Genomic DNA, 23126 nt, shown 5'->3' with positions numbered 1-23126 from the left:
CACATAAGCATACAGAAAATTGTATGTCTAGCCTTGAAGCAGTGAGATATAAAAATGATTCAATCATACTTCTATATTTTTTTGATCAACTGGCTCACTATCTTCATCAGGATCAAGTGTCGTTGTTGCTCTAATAGGTGTCATGATTGGTTTCCTGTTTTCCATCTCAAAACGTCGTAGAAGGTCTTGTGTATAATTACTTCGATGAACAAAAGTACCTTCTTTGGTTTGCTTGACTTGAAGTCCCAAAAAGTACGTTAGTTCACCTATCATACTCATCTCAAATTCCCTGCTCATTGTTTTCTGAAAACTGGGACACCAAAGCATGGGAAGAACAACAAAAAATGATATCATCTACATAAATCTAAACAAATAGTTGATCATTACCATGCTTGAGCACAAACAACGTCTAGTCCACTTTTCCCGTTACAAAACCCTTTTCAAGCTAGAAGGTTTTAAACCTATCATACCACGCTCTAGGGGCTTGTTTTAAACCATACAAAGCTTTCGACAACTTGTATACATAATCTGGATATTTAGGATTTTCAAAACCATGTGGTTGCTTAACATAAATCTCTTCATTTATGTAGCCATTCAGAAAAACACTTTTGACATCCATTTGATATAATCTAAAGCCTTTAGATGCAGCAAAAGCTAAAAAATTCTAATGGATTCTAGTCTAGCAACCGGAGCAAAAGTTTCCTCAAAATTTAGCCCTTCTACTTGTGTAAAACCCTGAGCTACAAATCTAGCTTTGTTTCTAACAACAACACCATCCTCACTTTGTTTATTTTTGAAAACCCATTTAGTACCAATAAGTGTATAACCCGGAGGAGATGCGATAAGCTTCTATACTTTGTTGCGTTCAAAATTTTCAAGTTCCTCATGCATGACATTGATCCAAGATTCGTTAGTTAATGTATGTGAAATATCTTTAGGTTCAAAAGAAGCAACAAAAGATGAATGAGCATGAGAATTAGAATCAATAAACCTGGACCGTGTGACTCGCTCATGCAAATCTCCAATCATCTGATCAATTGGATGACTCCGCTGAATGTGCAAAGGAATTGTCACTCGAGAAGCAATCTCTTCTTCTCCTTCAATACACACAGATGATGTAGTAACTTAAGGATGTCCAATTGTAGCTGAAGTGGTCGAAGATGTCAAGGAATCTACAGCTGATTGTATCATCAAAATTAAAATCTCATCCTCATCGACCTCATTATTATCCACGAAAATACTCTTGAACTCCCCTAAATATGTGTACCTGTACCTGCATCACTTGATCTAGTTCCAAGACTAGCCTCATCAAAAGTAACTTCGCAAGTTTCAACAATTTTGTTAGTCTCCAAAACAAGCACTCGATAGCCACGAGTATGAGCAGGATATCCAAGAAAAATACCATCTGTTGATCTGGATTAAAACTTATCCAAATTTTCAGATTTCAGCACAAAGCGCTTGCAGCCAAAAACTCTAAAGTGAGATACACTAGGCCTATGTCCAAACCGCAGCTCATATGAAGTTTTACTGAATTTAGATCTTAAGAAAACACAGTTTGAAACATAACAAGCAATAGATATAGCTTCAGCCTAAAATTTTCTAGGAGTTGAAAATTCATCTAACAAGTTCCTAGCCATCTCGACCAGAGTTTTATTCTTCCTTTCTACTACACCATTTTGTTAAGGAACTCTAGGTGATGAAAATTGATGTTTATACCTTTCTCAGCACAAAAGAGATCAAAAGAAGAATTTTTAAATTCTGTTTCATTATCACTTCTAATTGCTCTCAAAGATCCTAGGAGATCAACAGACAATCTAAAAACTAAACTTCTAAAATAACCAAAAGCTTCATCCTTAGATGCCATGAAGTAAACCCAAGAATATCTAGAGAATCAACAATAACAAGCACATACCATATTTACCTCCAAAAGATTGTACTCTAGAAAGACCAACAATATCAAGGTGTAAAAGTTGGCCGGTGCATTTGTCATAACCATGGTAATAGGCGGATGTGTACCTGAATGTATTTTACCATGTCTACAAGAAGAACAAACTAACTCACTATCACCCTTAAGCTTAGGCAAGCCACAAATAAGATCTAAACCACTAACTCGAGTGAGATGATCTATACCAACATGAACAAGTCTACGATGCCAAAATAATAAATCTTTAGAAACATTAGCAAAGAGAATCTAAGCTTAGGAGAAGGTGATGCATCAAAATCAGCCTTAAAAACTCTTCCAGAACGTGAGATTCTAAAATCTAGATCACCTAAAGCATCTAATACTTTACATTCATTTTTCTTAAAACGCACCACAAGGTATTCATCAATCATTTGTGAGACAAAAAGCAGGTTAAATTTTGAGTTCTCGACTAAAGCAACATCCTTAAAACATAAACTTATCATTTACCTGTAATGTACCTTTTGCAACAATTGAGGTAGAAGAAGCATCTCTAAAAGTAACACTTTCAGCACGAGATACATGTACAAGGGAGGAAAACTAATTTTTATCACTTGACATGTGGCGTGAGCATCCAGAATCGACTAGCTAAATGTTCTCCTTCCTCGCTCAAGAAGCCTACAAGTAAACAGAAGATGTCGAGAGCTCAGTACTGGGGTTAGTAATAAAGCTTTTAGGAATTCAGTACTAAGTCACTCGACCAACGACACGAGTAGCGCGAGTAGAGTTAACTGGAGAAACTCGAGTGAGTTCAACTCGAGTTACACGAGTAGTAAAAGGTGATGACTGTTTCACTTGAGGCACAAAATGAGGTGTCACAACTTCATGAGAGATAAAACGTGCCTTTCGTAAATTAGACCTAGCCTTAGACTTTTCTTTCTTTTGTTGTTTAGCTAGTCTAAAACAAAAATCTACTAAATGTCCATCCCTACCATAATGAGTGTAAGTGTCTTAACCCGATGTATGGATTTTGAAGAAGAAGCAATATTTGCATTATTGTAGAAGATAAAAATCCAGTAGACTTAAAAACAACCTTCTTAGGTTCAGATTCAGCAAGAGCTTCAAATTTGCCACAGCCAAGAGCTCTAACAATAGTGGGTGCATTTGTTTTAGAACGAGCATAGGGATCAAAACCTAAACCATGTTTACATGTACTTGACTTAGATGAATCTAAAATCAGGTTCAGATTTTTCTTTCCCTTAGAAAAACGTTCTAAAGTTCATTTCAAGTAATCAACCTATTTAGAAAAAGCTGGACACTTATCACAAGCAACACTTATGGGTTTCTTTTGTTTACGACAGTTAAAGCATGAAAGAACCTCATGGGTAATCATGTCATTATCTATTTGAGAAACTCTAGTATTAGCATCGTGCAACTTCGATTCAAGAATTGAGCAATTAGAACAAGAAATTGAATCATGCAAATCAGACGTTGAACAATTTGCATTTTTAACATGTTTGCAATTTAACACAACAAGTTTCTCATTTTTCTAAGTTTCTTCTCTAAATTTCTCAAGATTAGAAACATGAACATCTCTAAGAGAAGTGAGCTCAGAATAAATTAAGTCACACGACTTGCAAGTATCATCATCAGGATTTAAAGCCTTAAGTCTTGCAATTTCAGAATTAAGCGATTCAATTAAAACATCATGTTTCTTAATTTTCTTGTTACGTTTCTTTAAGAGTGTACCAAGACGAACAACAACATTAGATATATCATCATAAGTAGGTAATACCTAGTTACCATCACTGTCAAGTTCATCTTTGGTTGAGCTTTCTTTGTTGCTTGCCATGGGACACAATCCAATCAAATCACGCAATGTCTTGCTCTTAGTTGTTGTGTCATCCTCGCTGCTCTCTGAATCAACGTTACTCAAGTTGACTTGTTCGAGCGCTGAAAGAACTCGATGCACAACCTTGCGGTTGAAAAAGCTCTTTTTCTTCTTGTCGTTGAACGATCACTTCTTTTTCTCATTCTCCTCTTGATACTTTATCTGTAAGCTTAGGACAATTGGAACGAATGTGGTTGAGATCACCACATTCATAGCAACTTTGAGGATCTCTACTTCCTCTCTTCCTCATATGCACATTCTGCAATGCTTTAGAGAACCGAGTAGAAAGTAGTGTTAAATCTTCTTCAGAAATCAACTCAAGCTGATCATCAGTTAATGAAGATATAGAAGATAATGAAAAACTTGATGAAGAAGATTCAATATGAGACATACTGGGTTGAGAGACCAAAGCAATTGATTTATTAACGTTCTTCCTAGTAAAAATATCTAGCTCATGAGTTTTCAGTTTAGAATAAAGTACATCTAATGTAAGTGAACTCATGACAGTAGATTCTCTAATATATGTAACTTTCATCTCCCACACTGACATATCTAAAGCTCCTAGTAATTGATGTGCATTCCCAGCATCAGTATATGTAATATTAACAGCACGCAAATTACTAAGAATTTTGTTAAACTGAGCAAGTAAATCATCTAGTGAGTCACCAGGCTTCATCTCAAAACACATGTAATCTTTCTTAAATAAAACTTGACGTACCTCTTTAATAGTAGATGAACCTTCATGATAATCACATAGTGCTTTCCATACCTTGTATGCCGATTTGAGATGAATTACTCGATCGAAGTCACTCCTTCCCAAGACTTGGATAATTAGGTTCCTTGTCTTGTTGTTCGCCTCCACATGAGACATGTTCTGTGTTGTCACTTCATTATTCTCAGGGACCACATATGGCTTGTAGACCTTTTCCCAAATTGCAAAGCCCTATGCTTGAATATTGGCCTCCATCTTTGCCTTCCAGAACTGAAAATTAACTCCATCAAGAAACACAAGGTTTTGTGGAATACCTATCTGAAGCCATGTTTCTAATTACCGATTAAGATCAATTAGAAAGGATTAAGGCTCTGAAATCAATTGCAAGATCGAATATGCGCAAAATACCCAATCAGAAGGGGGGGGGTGAATGATTGCAGAAACCAAATTCAAATATTAACTCACCCAAAACAAAACTCGATTTAAACTTGGCATTACACTCGAAACAGATTGTACACGCTCTAGTAAAAATGATGTACAGAAAGATCTGCTGGTTGGATTGCTCTCAAATTTGGACAGCAGAAACTAGATTCAAATACAAAACTAATCCAACAAGTCTCGAGTAAATAGGATATGTGGATCAAAATTTATTCCTGGTAGAAGTAGATTGTGTCAACCAGTATCGAGTAGATCAAAACTTAGTTGAGTTGACAACAAGCTACTCGAGAACAAACCAAATCCACTCAAATTTTTCTCAAATCAAACACTAGATATTATAGCAAGGTTTTGGATGGATTAAACCAAGATGAAACTTCATAGACACTTAAAATTAACTAAAAACCAAAACCAGACATGTAGAATATAGAACATAGAGAAAATTCTGAATCAGAAACTCATCAACTCACGAAACTTGATTTTCATTGCATAGATGAGTTTTCAAGATGCTTCTCCAAAACATCCAACAAGAATTTCCACGAAATCCCAAAACAACTCTCTTTCTCGAGTTTCTCTATCTCTCTGCTGCGTTGTGTTGCCCTATTCTATGCTCTGTTGTACTCTACCTAATACAACAGACCTCCCTATTTATAGGATAGCCACACGCACAAACGTGACAGAATCGAACTACAACTCCTATCGTATTCAATCTGGTCTCTATCCTCCTCTAATCACAAGAGGACAAACAACTTCTGCTAATTAAGCTAATTAGCCAACAACTCTTACGTAATCATGCATGCACATCTCCCATGCATACATGTATATACGTAACCAACTTAGAGTCTGTCGCCGACACTAACTCTTGTCACAAGTCCAGCCACCACACGACTCCCTCGTGCCTGCTCCGACTTGAACACGAATTAGTCTTCACATCCTCTCACGATCAGATCGCCTCCTGCGTCCATTGCGAAGCCTTATCTCTATATGCGTTGTTTTCTCAGCTCGAACGTCCCGCATGACATCCTCGATCACCATGACCTCAGTTCCTCCTGAACCTAGTCGCCGAACCTCAGTTCCTCCCTAAACTTAGTTCGTCGATCCATCATCAACCACGTTCGCCTTCGAGCAACACCTGCACATGAATCAAACAACAATTGAGTACGAGTACAAGTCCTTACCGACTTGACTCAAGATCAGTTCATGCAACATCACACAAACTCCAAACAAAACCAACATGCTAACATAAGCATACCCAACTAATGATAACACATCAAACCAACTATGCTATCCAAGCATATCTTAGCAACTCATGAACATCAACCAAATGTTATTATGCTAAATCACTTTGCTCTGCCAATTTCATAAATCAAACCAATTTTTCATCACATGATCTCACAAGTTCTTCGAAGGCAAGGGTCCTAGTCATGCCGGGGCTGACTGGTCGCGTGATGGGCCCTGGTCAGGGAGAAAAGACTATTGCCTGTAGAAACTGGCTGTTATGGGCCCTCCCGAAGGGGGACCTCCATATTCTTTACACCGATAGGTAGCACAGATAAAAGGGGATACATGGAGCAGACGGAGGCCGAGGAAGAAGATGACTTAGTAGCCTCCTCACAAGGCCTGTCCGTTACCCAGTTGTGGTGGCCTCCTCTCCCGAATCCATCGGTCCCCGAGTCCAATCCGCCTTCCCTACCAATTCCCCCTCCAATCCGTTGGAGCTCGCTGCAAAGCAGCGCCATTGAGCCTCCCTGAAGAAAAGTAGGAGGTTGACCCCACCGCCAGCCGTTGCCTCTGCTCCCATGTCACAGATATGCGGCTCCACCCATCCCGCCGTCGGTCGCCTCTCCAACCAAGTCTCACCTTGTTGACCCCTCGAACACCACACACCAACTACCCTAGCCATCGGCCAAAGGACCGTAGCTCACCCCGCCCCTGGCGCCGTCGTTGTCCTCCACTGGCGAGCCAACTTGAGTCAAGTTAGAGCCTTCATGAGCTTTTGTCGAGCCAAGCTTGAGCCCGACTGCATCGCCCAGATCTCAGGCTCGGATTGAGATTTCTATCGAGCTCGAGCTTGAGGCGATCTGGCTCGCTCGAGCTGGGCTTGTTGATAGCCCTACCAAAGAGCCCTCGGTAGACACATGATCCTAACCCTAATTCCCCGCACACAGCTGCCACCCTCCACGAGGCACCACTTGCCACCTCAGGGTCGCTACCCCCAGCACCAGTGAACCCCTTTAGCCGCTCGACGCTTCTACTGGCACCAAAGATGCCACCCTCCTCTTTCTCTATCCTGTCTCCACTTTCCCTGGCTACTGCCCTCATTCCCCGTAGCCGGTTGCGGTGCCTCCTGATCGGCTACCGCCTCCCGTCGCCGTTCCTTCCTCGTTACCATACCGTCTGAAGACGAATAGGACCGTACCGCCCTTGCCTCCTGAAGACATAGAGAATTCATTTGGAGGAGTGGTAATTGCCACTGTGGAATTTTCGCAGGGAATACTCACCATTACCATGTTAGATTAAAGTTAATTCTTCATAATCTTGTATTCAATTTTATGGTTACAATGATTGAGATGAACTATGGCTGCATTTGAATTTGGAGAGCTATCTGGGCTCAGGGCCGGTCCTGACATTTTGGTGGCCCGGGGCGAGATTAAAAATGGGGCCCTATTAAATATAAATTTCGAAATATTTACGTACCACAGTGGCTCAAAGCAATAGTGTTATTTTTTTATATCAAACAAATAGCAGTTGTATGTATCATATGGAAAAAATAGCATATCCCAGTACACAATAACATAAATAAAGAAAACAAGATGTAGACGAAACATATGACTATATGATAGAGTAAAATAAAGACATACTTCTCAGTCAAGTTTCTGTATTTATCAGCACCAAGATTAGCAATCACGACTCCATCACTCAACTTGAAATCAGAAGCCAGCTTATCATAAATCTAAAACAAATATAAGAATATGATTATACATGTTAGACACAATGAATGTAGCTAAGCTTACAAAGTAAAATTACATATGATTGTAACTTTACCTGTGGAGATCATCTAAAACAATTTTTCTAACATTTACAGAAGCGAAGTCACTAATGATGGTATCAACATCAATCTCATCTAGTAAATTTTTCTCAATGCATAAGGTCGCCAAACCAGTTAGCCTTTCTTGAGACATTACTGACCTCAAATAGTTCTTCAATAACTTCAACTTTGAAAAGCTTCTTTCAGCCGATGCCACAGTCACAGGTACAGTAAATAAGATTCGATAAGCAATAGAAACATTAGGATAGCAGTCCACTTCTCTAACAAATTCAAAAACCTCCATAGCAGACATTGTTCTATCCGGTAAAGTCAATTGCATAACCCTTAATTCAGATATTAGATCATTTAACTCCACATCAGATGAACCATGCAGATAGAAAGTTTTTGCAAATTTAGTGCAGCAATCTGTTAGTTCAATATTATTCAGTGACTTCAAGGCGTTTGAACTCAGTAAAAACCTGAATATACCTTGAAACATTTGGAGTTCTTCAAATCTATTTTTCAATGAAGTTGTTTCCATATCAACCATGACCAAAAAGTAATTAACTTCAAATGCCTTCTCGGCTTGCAATATTTCTTCATTGCAATCAATTTCATCAAATTGTTTCTTCCTAAGAGCCCGACGTTTTACTGGAAACGATGGCTCAACACCCATTTCAGATGCAAGGTCTTTGGCAATGTTCAAACTAGATGCATACCCTTCATTTCTGTACTTGTCAAAGTATTGAACCATACCTTCAATTTGGTGCAAGGCAGAATCGATGCATATGGATGATGATTGCAACTTCTTGCTCACAGTATTTACAGCAAATAAAATATCATACCAAATAACCATGCCAAGTATAAACTCAAAGCTACCAATAACATCGAATAAATTTTTTGCATCACTCTTGTCCTTGGGTTCGGTATCACAAGCTTGATGTAACTCAGACAAAACTGACCTTATATGAGAAGCTTGATATATAATTGCTTTAACACTGTTGATTCGACTCTCCCAACGGGTATTGCTCAATGATTTCACAATCAAACTTGGAACATGGTCAAGTAATACTTTCCATCTTTTGGTAGAACCAGAAAATAAAACATATATTCGTTGCACAATACCGAAAAATGAAATAGCTTTAACACATGATTTTGCCATGTCACAAAGAGTGAGATTAAGACTGTAGCAAGCACATAGCATATACAAAGCTCTTGGATTGATATCAAGTAACCTTTTTTGTACCCCCTGGTGTTTTCCTTTCATATTTGAACCGTTGTCATAACCTTGACCCCTTATATCATCAATATTAAGATCAAATGACTTCATAGACTCAAGCAATACATTAAAAAGCCCCAAACCAGATGTGTCATCCACCTTCAAAAACCCAAGAAAGTACTCGTCAATTTTTGTTTTCCTCTTAGACATATTAACACATCAAACTATTAAAGTCATTTGTTCTTCATGACTCACATCAGGGGTACAATCAAGGATAATGGAGAAATATTTGACCTCTTTGACAATCTTTAAGATAGTATTTGTAACATTGAAAGCCAAAAGAGAAATCAACTCATTTTGAATTTTGTGACTGAGATAATGATAATGAATTTCATTGTTTTGAATGCGCCTAAGGTGGTCTTGCATTACCAAATCAAATTCTGCAATCATCTCAACACAAGCTAAGAAATTACCATTGTTATCATTGTAAAGCTGCTCACTAGATCCTCTAAAAGCCAAATTTCGTTTACCAAGATATTTAACAATGGCAACTATTCGAAACAAAACTTGCTTCAACCGTTCTTTCTCCTTTGTGATTTCCTGTTGGAAATCTTTGTCAATTGTTTCATTTTTGCTCAATCTAGTACTTAATTCATTCCAAGACCTCATGCTAGTAATATGCTCGACACTAGTTTCATGTTCTTTGAGCCTTTCGCTGAGATGCTTCCAATCTCTAAATCCATTATCTCCTAATGAACTCTTGCTATTGTTAGATTTGAAAATCTTACAACAGAAGCAAAACACTTTATCAACATGCTTAGAATAAACCAACCATTTTCTGTCATGTACCTCTCCATTGCTCATTGTTCTAGAATAATGAGCATACGAAAAATACCTTGAGTTGCCATCTAAAGGGAATTTAAGATTTTCTTCTCTTATAGGTCCCTTCTCAACTAATATGTCTCTAGCTTTGTTATCAAGATTACCCCAATTTCGTAATCATTAAAAATCCACAGAAAAAAAATGGTTGTTCATCAACACTAGCAGATAAATTAAATATATGCTCATGATCACTCACATTATTATCATCCCCATTGGTATCTATATTTTCTTCTGTAGGGCATTGATCTTCTGAATTCTCATTAGGTTATTCATCCATAACAGCTATCGCCAATTCATCTGGGTTCTTTGAACTGCTCGTATTACTCTTAAAAAATTTGTCAATAGCTCCCTTTTGTGATTCCACCAACTCATCTACTTGTTTCCTCTTTTTTTTTTCCTTTTTTCGCTGCTAGATGCATACTTTATAGAAGACATAATTCAAGAACATGCTGAAAATTAAAAAGAAAATACATTAGTGGTTGAAATACTACAAGAATCACCAACTAGACGATTAAGACGAGTTATTATCTCAATGATTAGGCAAGTTGCCGTCTCACCGTTGTCTCCAATCACCAATTCGTCGACTAAGACGACTAGACAAGCGCGAGCCACCGTCTTGGCGTCTTCCCGCTGAAAATTAAAACAAACTAACAATTGATATGCATACTTTGAGAATTGATCACCAAAACAAATCCATCTCGAAATAGAAACTGGATGATGTGATTGACTGATTGTACAGTACAGTGGCGACATGGCGTCTGGTGGTCTGGGGCTCTGGGCGTCTGCGTCTGGCGTCGGTGCCTCGTCGGCTCGGTGTGCCGTGCCGCGGCTGCCGCCCGTGCGTGTGCGTCGTAGACCGGCACCGGCAGATGGCAGACAGACAACAGACTCGTCTGATCGTCTCATAGTTGCAGCCTTGCAGGCGGCAGGCGCCAGGCAACACGTCGACTCGGCAGTCGGCACTCGGGCGTCGGCGTGGGCGCCGGGCGCGTGCCACGCGGCGCGTCGCAGGCCGCTAGGTGGCAGGCAGCATTGTAGCAGACAGGCTCGCGCGGCCACTCGGGGTCTCGCCGTCCGTCTCGGGGCGTCGGCGCGTCACGGCGTCAGGTGTGCAACGGCAGCTGCGGCATACGGGATACGACAACACGTACACGCAAGGCTGAGACGCTGAGTGGCGAGCGACGCAGCCGCACAGAGAATACAAAACCTAATGGGATTGCCAGATTGGGCCCGTGGGATTTGGGGGCCCGGGGCGGCTGCCCCGCTCGCGCCCCCCCCCCAGGGCTGGGTCTGTCTGGGCTTAGATCGAGGTTCTGATTGTTGCACTAATATCATATTTAGAATTATATGGATTGCTATGATAAATGGAATTCTTTTACCGAAACTGTGAACTATATTGTGGCCATAGTTTTGAATATCAATGATCAGGTGTAGTCAGATTATCAAGGTGGCATGGTCTAGATACAGTGTGACCGGGACACGGGTGTGGGAGTCGGATTCCGACTAGGGTGCGGGTGTCCAACTCGACAAACTCGAGAATTATAGGATTCAGGAATTCTTCTAATATATATATATATTTTTGTCTTAAATCCAAATATATACATAAAAGATATGTATAACATAGAAATTTACATCTTCTTTAATAAACTAGAAGGAGAAATAAAATTGTAGTTCTAATTTACCATCAATACACTAGATTAGGATAAAAAGAAAAAAAATAGAAAAGAGTAAACGTAAAATGGGCCGTCATTTACTCATTTTGTTGGCCCATCCCCGTCCAGCCGGCCCGGCAGCCGCACAACCTAACTCCTCCAGCCGGCTCGCCAGCCGCACGCATCACGCACTCATCACCCCCCCCCCCTCCCGAGTCCTCGCCGCCGCCTCCTCCTCCTTTCCTCCCCCGCCGTCGTCTGCTCTCCTCCTCCGCCGTCGTCTGCTCTCTTCCCCCGCCGTCGCCTCCTCCTCCTCTCCCAGCGGCTTGGATCTGGGCGGCGGCCGGTGAAAGGAGATGGCTGCCGGTGCGCTATCACGTGCTGCAGGTCCGTCTCCTCCTCCTCTCCCCTGCCTTGGACACGGCTAAACGCGTCGGATGCGACGCGGCAAAAAATTTTTGGACACGCGTGTCCCTGTAACACTGGCCAGATGAGCACTAAAGAGTGATGATTGCTAATCATGACAATGTTTTGATGAAATGGGGTATCACCATATCGCTATACCGATATTGGGTATTGGTACACTATTGATTCTGGTTGAACCGCTTAGGTTGTTTGTATGGTTCTGCAGATCCCAATATTTTATCAAGAGAACAGAGGGAGGAGTGCAAAGTTTGGACTATGGTGATACATTAGCCAGCTTTTGTATTGTTGGATTATAATATAACTGCGTCCACATCACCACATGACACCCCTTCATGGTCAATTGATCACCAATCACTCAAGTGAATTTATCTTATGTTGCGACTCTAATAATATTTTATATTTCTTTCAGATTTTGGAAAACCCTCCAGCGCAATGTCTATTCGTTTATTACGGACTAAAATGGACATGTTTCGGGTACGAATTGTAAAAAATATTTTGTTTCCCTTTTGCTCATGCTATTCATACATATATGTTTTGGACTCCCTGACACTTCACTGGTTTGACAATTCATCCAATGTGGTTATAATACAAACCAAGCTAATGGTGGAACGATAAACCCCATGTGGCTACTATTTTATTCATGCCATGCGAATTGTGGGAAGATGACACATGTCTCAAGCTCACTTTGTTTCTTTTCTTGGGTTTGGTGAGAAATCTTGCACACTCATTCCATGGCCATGTTTGGCATACAACCAAAGAACACCTACGTTAGGACTAAGAAGAAAATCTATCTCAGGTTCAGTGAAACATTACGCTAGAGTAACTAAAAAAAATGTTCCATTAGTTTTAATTAGAAAATGTGAATAATTCTTTGGCTGGACACGCAGTGAGTACAAGCTGGTCCAGATTATGTCCTCCGCAAGGGATTTTCATTTAACTTTTCAGTTATCTTGTTTCTTTTTGTTCTATTCATACTGTAATTCTTGTTTATTCAGTCAGACTCATGTGAACGTCACTTAAAGCTGCGGTTTTCCATAGATTAGGACTATCTACTACGGTGTGATAAACAAGGGAAATTGACCACATCTCTATTGTCTTGTTTGGCCTAATTTAGTTTATTCATGCTGGTATACATGGCTTGTATCTGACAAGCTTTTTCCTGTCATCTTATAAGCTTCTTCGTTGAACGCTTCCCTTTATCTACTAGATCTATATCCATTCTCCTTTCCGGCAATGGAAATTTGCACTTCTTTTGTGGTTTTGCCATTAGTTCGCTGGTGTACTTCACCCTGTTCCCACTTCTGTCTGGTCAATGATTGCTGACAATTGTTTGCTAGTCAATGTTTGCAATAACGAACAAAAGACCTTTTGATTATAGTTTTCAATAAAGAAGGGAGGGTCTAGCCTGCTAGACAAAGAGCCGCCGTAGCCAATGAATCCTGCTAGACAAAACAGGAATGAAGGAGTTGGCAGTAAGAGTAAAATTGCATTTTTAGTGTCACTTGCCATCCATGTTATGGAATTGTCTAAAAGAAACAAGATTCTTAAGGAAAGCGTGGCAAAGTGAGAAGTGCAGATTTACAGATAGCGCTTTACTTAGTGGTAAAAAGAATATTATCTTTCTCCGCCATTTATAAGGTAGGCTCCAAAAGCTTATACATAACAGCAGCTCTTATAAGTCCCCTCTACTAGCTTATGCTTCTCTAAAGCTTTTAAAAAAATACCGAAATTTAGCACTGATTTCATGTTCTCTAAGCTTATAAGCCGAATCCATTTCTGGCCAAACAACCCTTAAATTAGATGCGGGCACATGTTTTTGTTGCATTGCCTTTTTGATAGGGCTTATGTGGTACACACTCAAGTGTAATGTGGCATGTGCACAGTTAGTGGTAAACCGATCACTGACAGTAAGGATTCTGGGACTCATGTTTCAGCAATTGGTGTGAGCACTCTGAAATAAACAGCCAAACCAACTGATGTATACTTTGGTGCATTGGGGTAATTTACCGTGTAAAATGGCCTCACGTCATGGCTGATGGTGAGGAACTATAGAAGAAAGAGGAGACCACATACTGGGTTGATGAAATTTGGGGAGAGAAACTTAGTTCATTTCTTACTTGATTAAGAAAGATGCAATGGAAACAAGTCTGTAAGGAAACAAGTACTCGAAAACCGGATTAGGAAGTGTCCTTCCGCTGCAATTTCAGCAAAATTGGCTAGCTTGGCAGGCTCCCTACCTAGGTGGTCCAAGAGACCAAGATGGATCTAGGTGGACTTAGCAGGCTGGCCAAGCGCAGAGGCGGGGTTCAAGCGGCCACTGAGCACGGGGTTGGGGGTGGCAGTGATGGGAGCTGCAGTTGAGAGAGGGGGAGGGAGGAAGAAGGCAAGGTGGAAGCGGAGAGGGAGGAATGGAAGTTGCCGTTATGGCTCTGAGTAGCATCTCTATAGTACCCGCTACACAACGCCAACCCATCTCTTTCATGTCTACTCTAATCAGTTTCGTTTTGGCCCACAGAATCAAACATATTGGCCATTCCGACTGGAATGGTAATGAATTTGCAAGCTTGACTTGTGATGTGTGTGAGGGCTGTGGAACAAATTCATATTTGTGATTTGTTGGAAAAGATGGCTGTGTTAATTTCTAGGTTGATGCTCTTTTTACCGCACTAAATCTGCATTTAAGAGAGCATCTCGTTTTCCCTAATAGGTTCTTATGCTAAATCAGTTGAATGGTGAATTGTAATGGACCTGATTTTGCACAACTTGTGGGGACAAGAGATATCTATACACCAAGAGTGAGAGAAAAGGCATTTTTGTTTTTTTGAAAAAGCACAACAGAATATAGAGGGAAAAGGAAAAACAATGGCTGGCTGCATGGAGTTTATAAGTGGAAAGAATGGGTTGGTTGGATTGACTTTTTATCTTTGTTGCAAATATCGTTTGTTTCCTGTGAACACAGTGAACATGTAGATTTGTTGTCTTTTGTACCTATGCGCTCTTTAGGTCGATATGTTCTATATTTATGGTGAAGATGCATTGTTTACCTTTATGCATGCTGTCGTATTGACCAGTGTTGCTTATCTTGTTTCAGCATTGCATGCGTGGATGTGTAACTTTCAGGTACTACATGGCACTGCATAAACCTCTGCTTTTGTTTTGCTTTTTTGGTGTATCTTTATGCCGTTTCTTGCTTCTTCAGCACGGTGCAACCAAAAATTGCTGCAGTCGGAATTGACATTGGATCAAAAAATTCAAGAGTTGCAATCACAGATTCCCTGGTTTGTAAACGTGTTTTTAGTCACATCAAAACCATGTTATGTCTTCATATGGCACCCTTTTGCTAATTACTCTGGAGACTATTTAGCGAATAAGCATGTGGATTGTAGTTACTATGACCTGTTTAGGTTCTTATTGCAACGAAGTCATGTTCTCATGCGCAGGAGCATTGAAAATTAATTCCTTGAGCTAATGTGTAGTTTTGTATGAAGTCTGAACCGAGTCATTTTGTGACTATCTGATGTCTTTGCTTGTACTTTGTGTATGAATATATAAGGTGTTGAAGCCAGAGTGCAACTTTACTGTGCTCTTTCAATGTTCATTTTCAGAAATATATTTAAGCCCAAACTAGAGAAGCTCTTTAAATGCACTTGACTGTGCTCTTTCAATGTTCATTTTCAGAAATATATTTAAGCCCAAACTAGAGAAGCTCTTTAAATTGGTGTGAACACTATACAGCTGATAAGAAATCATACTCTGTTAGGCCATCAAGTTCTACTCCCTTTAGTTATTTATTTCAGGTGCCACGAGTTGTTGATAGTGAAATTGGGCGTTACGTGCCATCCAATGTTACTTTTGCTTGGCTTAAGTCTGATGTGTGGTATGCATGGGCTCTACAACATTTGGACAGTGTTGGCAAATGTGTTGCAGTTGGAGAACTTGCGAAGCGCAGAATGTTGAGGTGGCCTTCTAATGTTGTCTTCAATATAAAGAGTTTGATTGGGATGCAATTTGATGACTATTATGTCCAAGAAATGAGAAAAAAGGTCCCTTTTAGCATTATTGAAGGACCAAGAGAAGAAGCTTGGGTGGAAATTCATGGAATGAAATTTTCTCCTATTGAAATCGCAAGTACCCTTTTTGCAAAACTGAAAGATGTTGTTCTGATGGACCAATTTCATGATAAATTAAAAGTGGTCATAAGTGTACCTACTTTCTTTAGCGATCAACAAAGGGAGGGCATAAAGTCAGCTGGAGAAAGGGCAGGCTTAGAGGTATTGAAAGTAATAGATGAACCAAAAGCAGCTGCACTTTCTAGCACAACAATAAAAGAAGGTAATGTTGTTGTTTTTGGCATGGGTTCCGGATCGTACAGTGTCTCAATCCTTCATGTATCAGGAACAAACATTAAGGTACTTCTTTCAGTTCTTCATTCTCGTGTGTCCAGACTTTACTTGTTATGCTGATCTCCGTTTCTAAATCCTGTTCTGTTATTGCTCTTTGTGAACAGATCATAACACAAATTGGTGACCGCTCTGTGGGTGGTGATCTGTTTGACAATATCCTTGTGGACTATTTTGTTAAACAGATTATGGAACTTTATTCGGTCGACATTCGTGGAGATAAGTATGCTATGATGATACTTGCGGAAGTGGCCGAGCAAGCTAAAGTGGGATTATCAAGCCAGCATGAAGTCACTGTTTCAATCCCTTACGTGACTGCATCCACTCAAGGCCCTGTTGATCTTCACTTTTCTATTTCTCGCCCAGACTTTGAGAAGTTAGTGCATAACTTGGTAGAGATTATTGAGGACAAGTGCCAGAGCATTTTGAAAGAGTCTAATTTTAGTCACGAGGATATTAATGAAGTTGTATTGATGGGGGGGATGACAAGAGTGCCCAAGATACGAAGAATTATTTCCAAAGTCTTTGGCAAGCATCATAGCACAAGAGTGAACCCTGAGGAGGCTGTTGTTATTGGTTCAGCAATACAAGCCGCTCTCATTGTAGAAGATGAACGAGAGATCAGTGAAGACATGATTCCACTCTCTATTGGAATTGAGTCTGCAAAGGGGGTCTTTACCAGGGTCATTCCAAGGCACACCACAATCCCTACGAAGCGGATGGTACGGGTGCCTGTATGGTGTTCTTATGGAGAATCCCTGCATATAAGAATTTTTCTTGGGGAGCATGTACGGGTTGATAATAATAAGTTATTGGGAGAGGTAGAACTAATCAGTTATAGGAGTTCATATCAGGGTTCGGTTGACATTGAGTTGACATTTGAAGTTGATGCAAACTTTGTGGTTACAGTAACTGCGAGATATGCTGATGATCAGCTTGAAGGCGCTGATGTGAGGAAAGCATTCAGTGTCTTGTCGGTATCAGTACGTAAGGAGGTTATGTGTAAGCAGAGCGTCTTCAATGATGTCAAAGATGCTTTACTTGACTGGCCAATGCATGTTACACGAATCCATGCTCATCTCAGAAATCAGGCAAGATATTTAATCAACAGTCTCGGTGATGTCTTGTCTGTCAGAAAGGATGATCTTCCAACGGACCTTCATGAGGATGCGATAAAGGCCTTGGCTGATCTGCATACAGCTCTAGAGGGAGATGTTGATGTGTTGAAAGACAAAATTCTCTATGCTACATCAGTGCAATCTACTGTGGTGCACTGGACGTCACCATCAGAATCTGGCGGCTGTGCTGCTGCCAGGAAAAGGCAAAAAGAAGAAATGGCGGGGGCAGATTTCGACTCTTCTTCCTCCAGCTCCTCCGACGATGATGACGAGACAACGACGACGGGCCAAGAGGACCGGCGAGCCTAGGCGACAATATTAGGATCATGCCAATCGTCAGCTTTTTGGCATTTTCTGTGCTTAGGTCATCCTCAGAAGTGTATCTTCGAGAGAACTTAGTAAGCTATGAAAATAAGAACTCAGATTGAATCTTTTGTTCAACACTGATTCACAACTTGTCTGTTTTACTTATTGCATAAATAGGAAAAACTCATTTTGATGAGCTTAGAGAATAATAATTATAATCTATAAATTATATTAAAACCTCTAAAAACCTCTTGAAAAAATAGGAGGAATAATAGTGATATATTGTTAAAACTCCTTTAAAACCCAGTGGGAAAATAAGGAGAAAATGGTACAGCATATATTGATTATTGTCTTTTTTTAAACTCATATAAGAAAACCTTTAAAAAGAAAAACCCATAAGCGAGTTTAGAGAATAATATATATGTCTTTGATACCTCCTTTAAAAACCTCGAAAGGAAAAATAAGGGATATGATATATGATCTTGTGTAGATATTGCCTCATTAAAAACTTTATATGAGAAACCGTATAGGAAAAACTCATAAAGGAAAAGAGTGCAATATAATTATAAACATGTTATCATTAAGGGATTAACTCCCCCTGAACCTTGCAAATCTCGAAGTTGCCGCATACCAATTCCGTGAATACATTTTGGAATGTGGAAGTTGGTAAGGACTTAAAGAATAAATCAGTGAGATTATCACATGATTTAGTTTTCAAGATTTCTATCTCCCCATTACGAGGATAGAACAATTTAGGAGCAATATGTTTGGTAATACTGCTCTTTATGTAACCTGTTTGTATTTGAGAAATACATGCAACATTATCTTCATAAATAATGGTTGGTGATTCAATGAAACCAATACCACATGACTTTTTATGTGGTTGATCATTCTGCGAAGACATACACATGTATGCGATGTTTCAGAATGATAGGTGGAAGTAGCTACTGAAATCTGTTTGATAACTCCTGTGAGATAGCTATATCACCATGATATCAGTCTGTGACCTGGTGTTATGGGGATCAGTTATATAGCTAGTGTCAGAATATCTCACTATGGTCATAACTTGATTTTTTGATAGAAAAACTTAGATCTTTGGTGCCATAAAGATATATATTGATATCTTCTTTGACTCCCACCTAATGGTGTTGTTAGAGCTACGCTATTTAAGCTAGCAAGTTATCTGCAAATGCAATATCAGGCTTGTTGCGATTTGCAAGATGCATGAGCGCTTTGATGGCACTAAGATATAGAACTTTAGGTTCAATATCTTTTCATTGTCAATCCAATGTATGAATGGATCTTGATTCATATTTAGGGATTGAATGACCATAAGTATTTTGATGGATATGATTGTCCAATATCATTTGGATATTGGTGACTGATGGATAAATATTCCTGAAGGAATATGCTCAAGTTGTAGACTTAAGCGAAATTTGGTTTTACCCAAATCATTCATCTCAAATTCCGTCTTTAAGATGATTACATATTTTATCGTGTGTGGTTTGGAGATGAAATAAAATCCAATTAAGACTTTATTATGAACACACATATGCAATCATTGCGTTTGGAGTAACCCTTCTATGGAAGAAACTCATTTAGTAAGTTGTACCACTATCAACTTAACTGCCTGAAGTCATGGAGTGACTTTGAGTTGTACACAATATATATTACGATTTGTATTTAGATTCAGAATGCGAAGTCCATTAGGGACTTATGTGTCCGAATCTATCCAATTCATTTTATCTGCTAATGATATTGAACATGAGAACATAATTTCCACACATACCTTGGGGTATGTAGCATCGTAATTGATGCTGGGTCTCTACATGAACCCTTTTTGCTACAAGCCTTGCTATTTTACCACCTTATGGAATAAAAATCTATTTTGCTTCCGTAGGGAAGACATTAGAGGTGTAGGTATTACTTTTGTGAATACATCTCTTTTGTGAGAGAGTGCAATTCTACCTCAATTGCTTCCTTCTATTTTGTCCAGTCCGAGTATTTGAGGCACCTGCCATGGCTATGGACTTTGTCCTGGATTCAATTGAAGACTTCTGCAATTTTCGAGGAGAAATATTTTTCGACAATTTGCAGTCTTTGATATTGATTGATTCGATGGAATCAATATAGTTTGTGGAAATATTATCCTATTTAACTCCGTGTATTTCCCAAAACAATGGAGTTATGGTGTTCCCATAACCCAGCACCTAGATTTGTGTACACATTTGTGTTGGGTATTTGGATGCTGAACATCCATAGGCGTTTGGATAGTGAATATCCATAAGGTGTCTATCAACTTGATGTTGATTTGCATTTACTGTTTTAGAGGAGGGATTCCTCTGTTTCCGCGGTAGCTTGTAAGAAGCTTTATCCTTTGTGACCGTACTTCTCCTCCTCTTATTTTGATTTGGGAGTTTAGTTTTGATTGGTACCTTCACTCTTTCCGGTATATTTCTAGTAGGAATATAGGATTTGGTGACACCTTGGTTGTCAGTAAATGCATCTTGGCAAGTTATTTTGCAATATATTGCAAATATAAGATTGTCTGAATAATGATTCAGATCTCAGATACGTGGATATGAGGACTGAATGTGAACGTGTGTGACATTCTCTTATGATTTCTGTCATTTTTTGTGGTATTAATCTCCCTCTAATGCCTGGAATTTTCCTCAAAATGTTATGAGCATACATGCAATGAATATGTCCTCTGTGAGAGACTTGAAGTATTATATGATTGACGGATAATAATACCTCGTATAGATCCCTAATGCCCTTTGATGTATGCTGTACAGTGGTGATATCAGTACGTGCAGAACATAACCGATTCGTAGATGGGAAATACTTGGCTGATGCCAAATTTACACGTATTAACTGCAATGGAGGGAGCCGTATTATTGCAGTTGGATGAATTTGGTATAATGATGCGGTGTATAAAGCCGCATGTCACCAACAAGATATTGGCCAATTACAATTCTTTGGTTGGTCAGGCAAATAATTTGATTCTCTTGATGAGAGATTCAGCTAGACTATTTTGAATGTGCACATATGGTACTTAATGTAGTAGTGCCCAAAACCAAATAATATTTGAATGCACGTTAAGGAACGGTATTATCCATGTGAATGGATTTGATCCTGCATCCAGGATTATTTGCTCTAGTTTTGATAATTTGAGCAATGTGTTTGGTGTAAGTGTGGTGCCTTATGTATAAGGGACACATTCGGGACTATTTTGTAGATGCATCAATCAACATAGTAGACTACCTAGATGGCCCATAAAATTGCTGAATAGAGCCATATGTATGTTCTTGAATGTGTTCAAGAAATTTGGTGGCGTATTATGAATTTTAAGGTAAGAGGGCCTCAAAATTAATATTCCCTGTGACATATGTGGTGTACACTAATCTGAAGATTTTGGGAATATTGTGACCAATAGAATTATTTAATAATTTTTCTCATCATCTCTAAGGTAGAGTGACGAAGGGAATCATGCCGAATCTTGATTTGATCAAGATAGAAAAATTATTTTGTACGCAATATATGCTACAGGATTTAATGTATGTGTAGTACAATCCAGATGGTATATAGGGAAGCTTGCCATATCCGTTGATTAAGAGGAGAAATTCCCCTTTGTTGTCATCATGGGTTTCAATATGGAAACCATTCTGATGGATATCTCTATAACTTAATAAGTTACGTGTTGGATCGGGATACTATAGAGCATCATCGATTTTGACTTGAGTACCCATATGGAAAGTAATTATGGCACGATCAGAGCTAACAATCACTACATCGCGTCCAGTGATTGTCAAAACATTTTCTTATCTCTTAGTAAGAGTTTGGAAATATTTTGGTTTCCCTAAATATATAATTTGTGGTGTAACTATCCATAAGGCACATTTCCTCCATCAGATTGACTCCCGTAGAATTCTATATATAGAATTGAAGAATTTGATATGAAATTCTTTATCAGATATATAGAATACATACATACATATATACTTTATTGTAGTATCACAATACTGATACAATATTGTATTACAATATTTAATGGGATGTAGATAACATGTTATCTAAGGAATTGTGAGACTAGATCATATTTCCAAACATGTCGTTCGAAGCAAATTCGACAAACATATTTTTCATGCTCACTGGATCTTCTGGTTACAGAAGAGTATGGTTGTTACTTGGTTCTTATAGAACTTGTTGTAAACAACTAGCCTCCTTGGTGGAGTCAGTTTAAAGATTGAAGTGTGCTTCAAATCTTTGTTCTTGAGCAGGTCTGTTATGCCCCACGGATTATAAAAATAGATCAACTAAATGTCTTGGGTGCGATATTTCTTAGTGGAATGCTTGTAGCATCCACACTTGTGTCAAACATTAGATTTGTCAAGTTTGGAAATACCTTGACCTTGATCCGGTGCATGTGGCTTTTGTTGTGTTTGCGTTTACCATCGAAGTTCTTTGGATGGTCTCTAAAAGAGCCATCGAACGTGTTGTTATTCTGGACATTAGCATGTACTTCAGGTAAAAGAGCAACGCCGATTGGATGCTGATGATGATTCCTTAGAATGAGTTCATCATGTTTTTCGATCTGAAGTAATACATATATGAAATCAGAATAAACATGGTATTCACTTGCACAGTATTGTTGCTATAAGATCCTATTAGCGGGAAGCATAGTAGATAAATTTTTATCTAGCTTTTCCGCATTTATAGGTTCTTTTTCGCAAAACCGCAATTTTGAGCAGATTTTATGAACAACATGATTGTAATCTCCGACAGACATAAAGTCTTGATATCGGAGATGTGTCTATTCATGACTTGCATTAGGTAGAATAACTACCTTCTGCTGTTCATAACTAGCCATAGAGTGCTTGGATTCTCTTCCATCAGGTACTCAGATTTAAGAGATGGATATGGTGCCTTATTATATATAAAGCTCTATATTTAACTTGATCTGTTAGCGGTAGACCTCCCTTTTGGGGAGGTTGGAGTACCGCTACTATTCCGCAGGACGCAAGACTGACCTTGACGTCCAATGTCCTTGTTGGATAATTGTGATCATCAAGTGTGAGTTCATCGAACTCTTGGCTGGTCATTGTATCCAAATGGATTTGACCATAGATTTGATTAATTTACTATAGGTAAATTCGT

At 39.2% G+C, this 23126-nt stretch overlaps 1 protein-coding gene across 5 annotated transcripts in view; it reads left to right on the top strand.

The window, feature by feature from the left end:
* Positions 1-18131, top strand: part of LOC133926468 (heat shock 70 kDa protein, mitochondrial-like) — a 31296-nt gene extending 13165 nt beyond the window's left edge. Inside the window, exons 1-7 of one of the 5 annotated variants that reach the window (XM_062372422.1) lie at positions 12113-12263; positions 12351-12403; positions 12555-12619; positions 15237-15265; positions 15345-15423; positions 15943-16554; positions 16653-18131. In XM_062372422.1, coding sequence (XP_062228406.1) covers positions 12259-12263; positions 12351-12403; positions 12555-12619; positions 15237-15265; positions 15345-15423; positions 15943-16554; positions 16653-17972 — 2163 coding nt within the window. In that variant the 5' untranslated portion in view covers positions 12113-12258 and the 3' untranslated portion in view covers positions 17973-18131. The other 4 variants (XM_062372423.1, XM_062372421.1, XM_062372424.1 and 1 more) reach the window with 4 other exon arrangements.
* Positions 18132-23126: the final 4995 nt, after the last annotated feature.

This window comes from Phragmites australis, chromosome 8 (assembly GCF_958298935.1).
Source record: "Phragmites australis chromosome 8, lpPhrAust1.1, whole genome shotgun sequence".
Lineage (NCBI taxonomy): Eukaryota > Viridiplantae > Streptophyta > Magnoliopsida > Poales > Poaceae > Phragmites > Phragmites australis.
The sequence above is the reverse complement of the archived record's forward strand: the minus strand, read 5'-3'. Positions and strand labels throughout refer to the sequence as shown.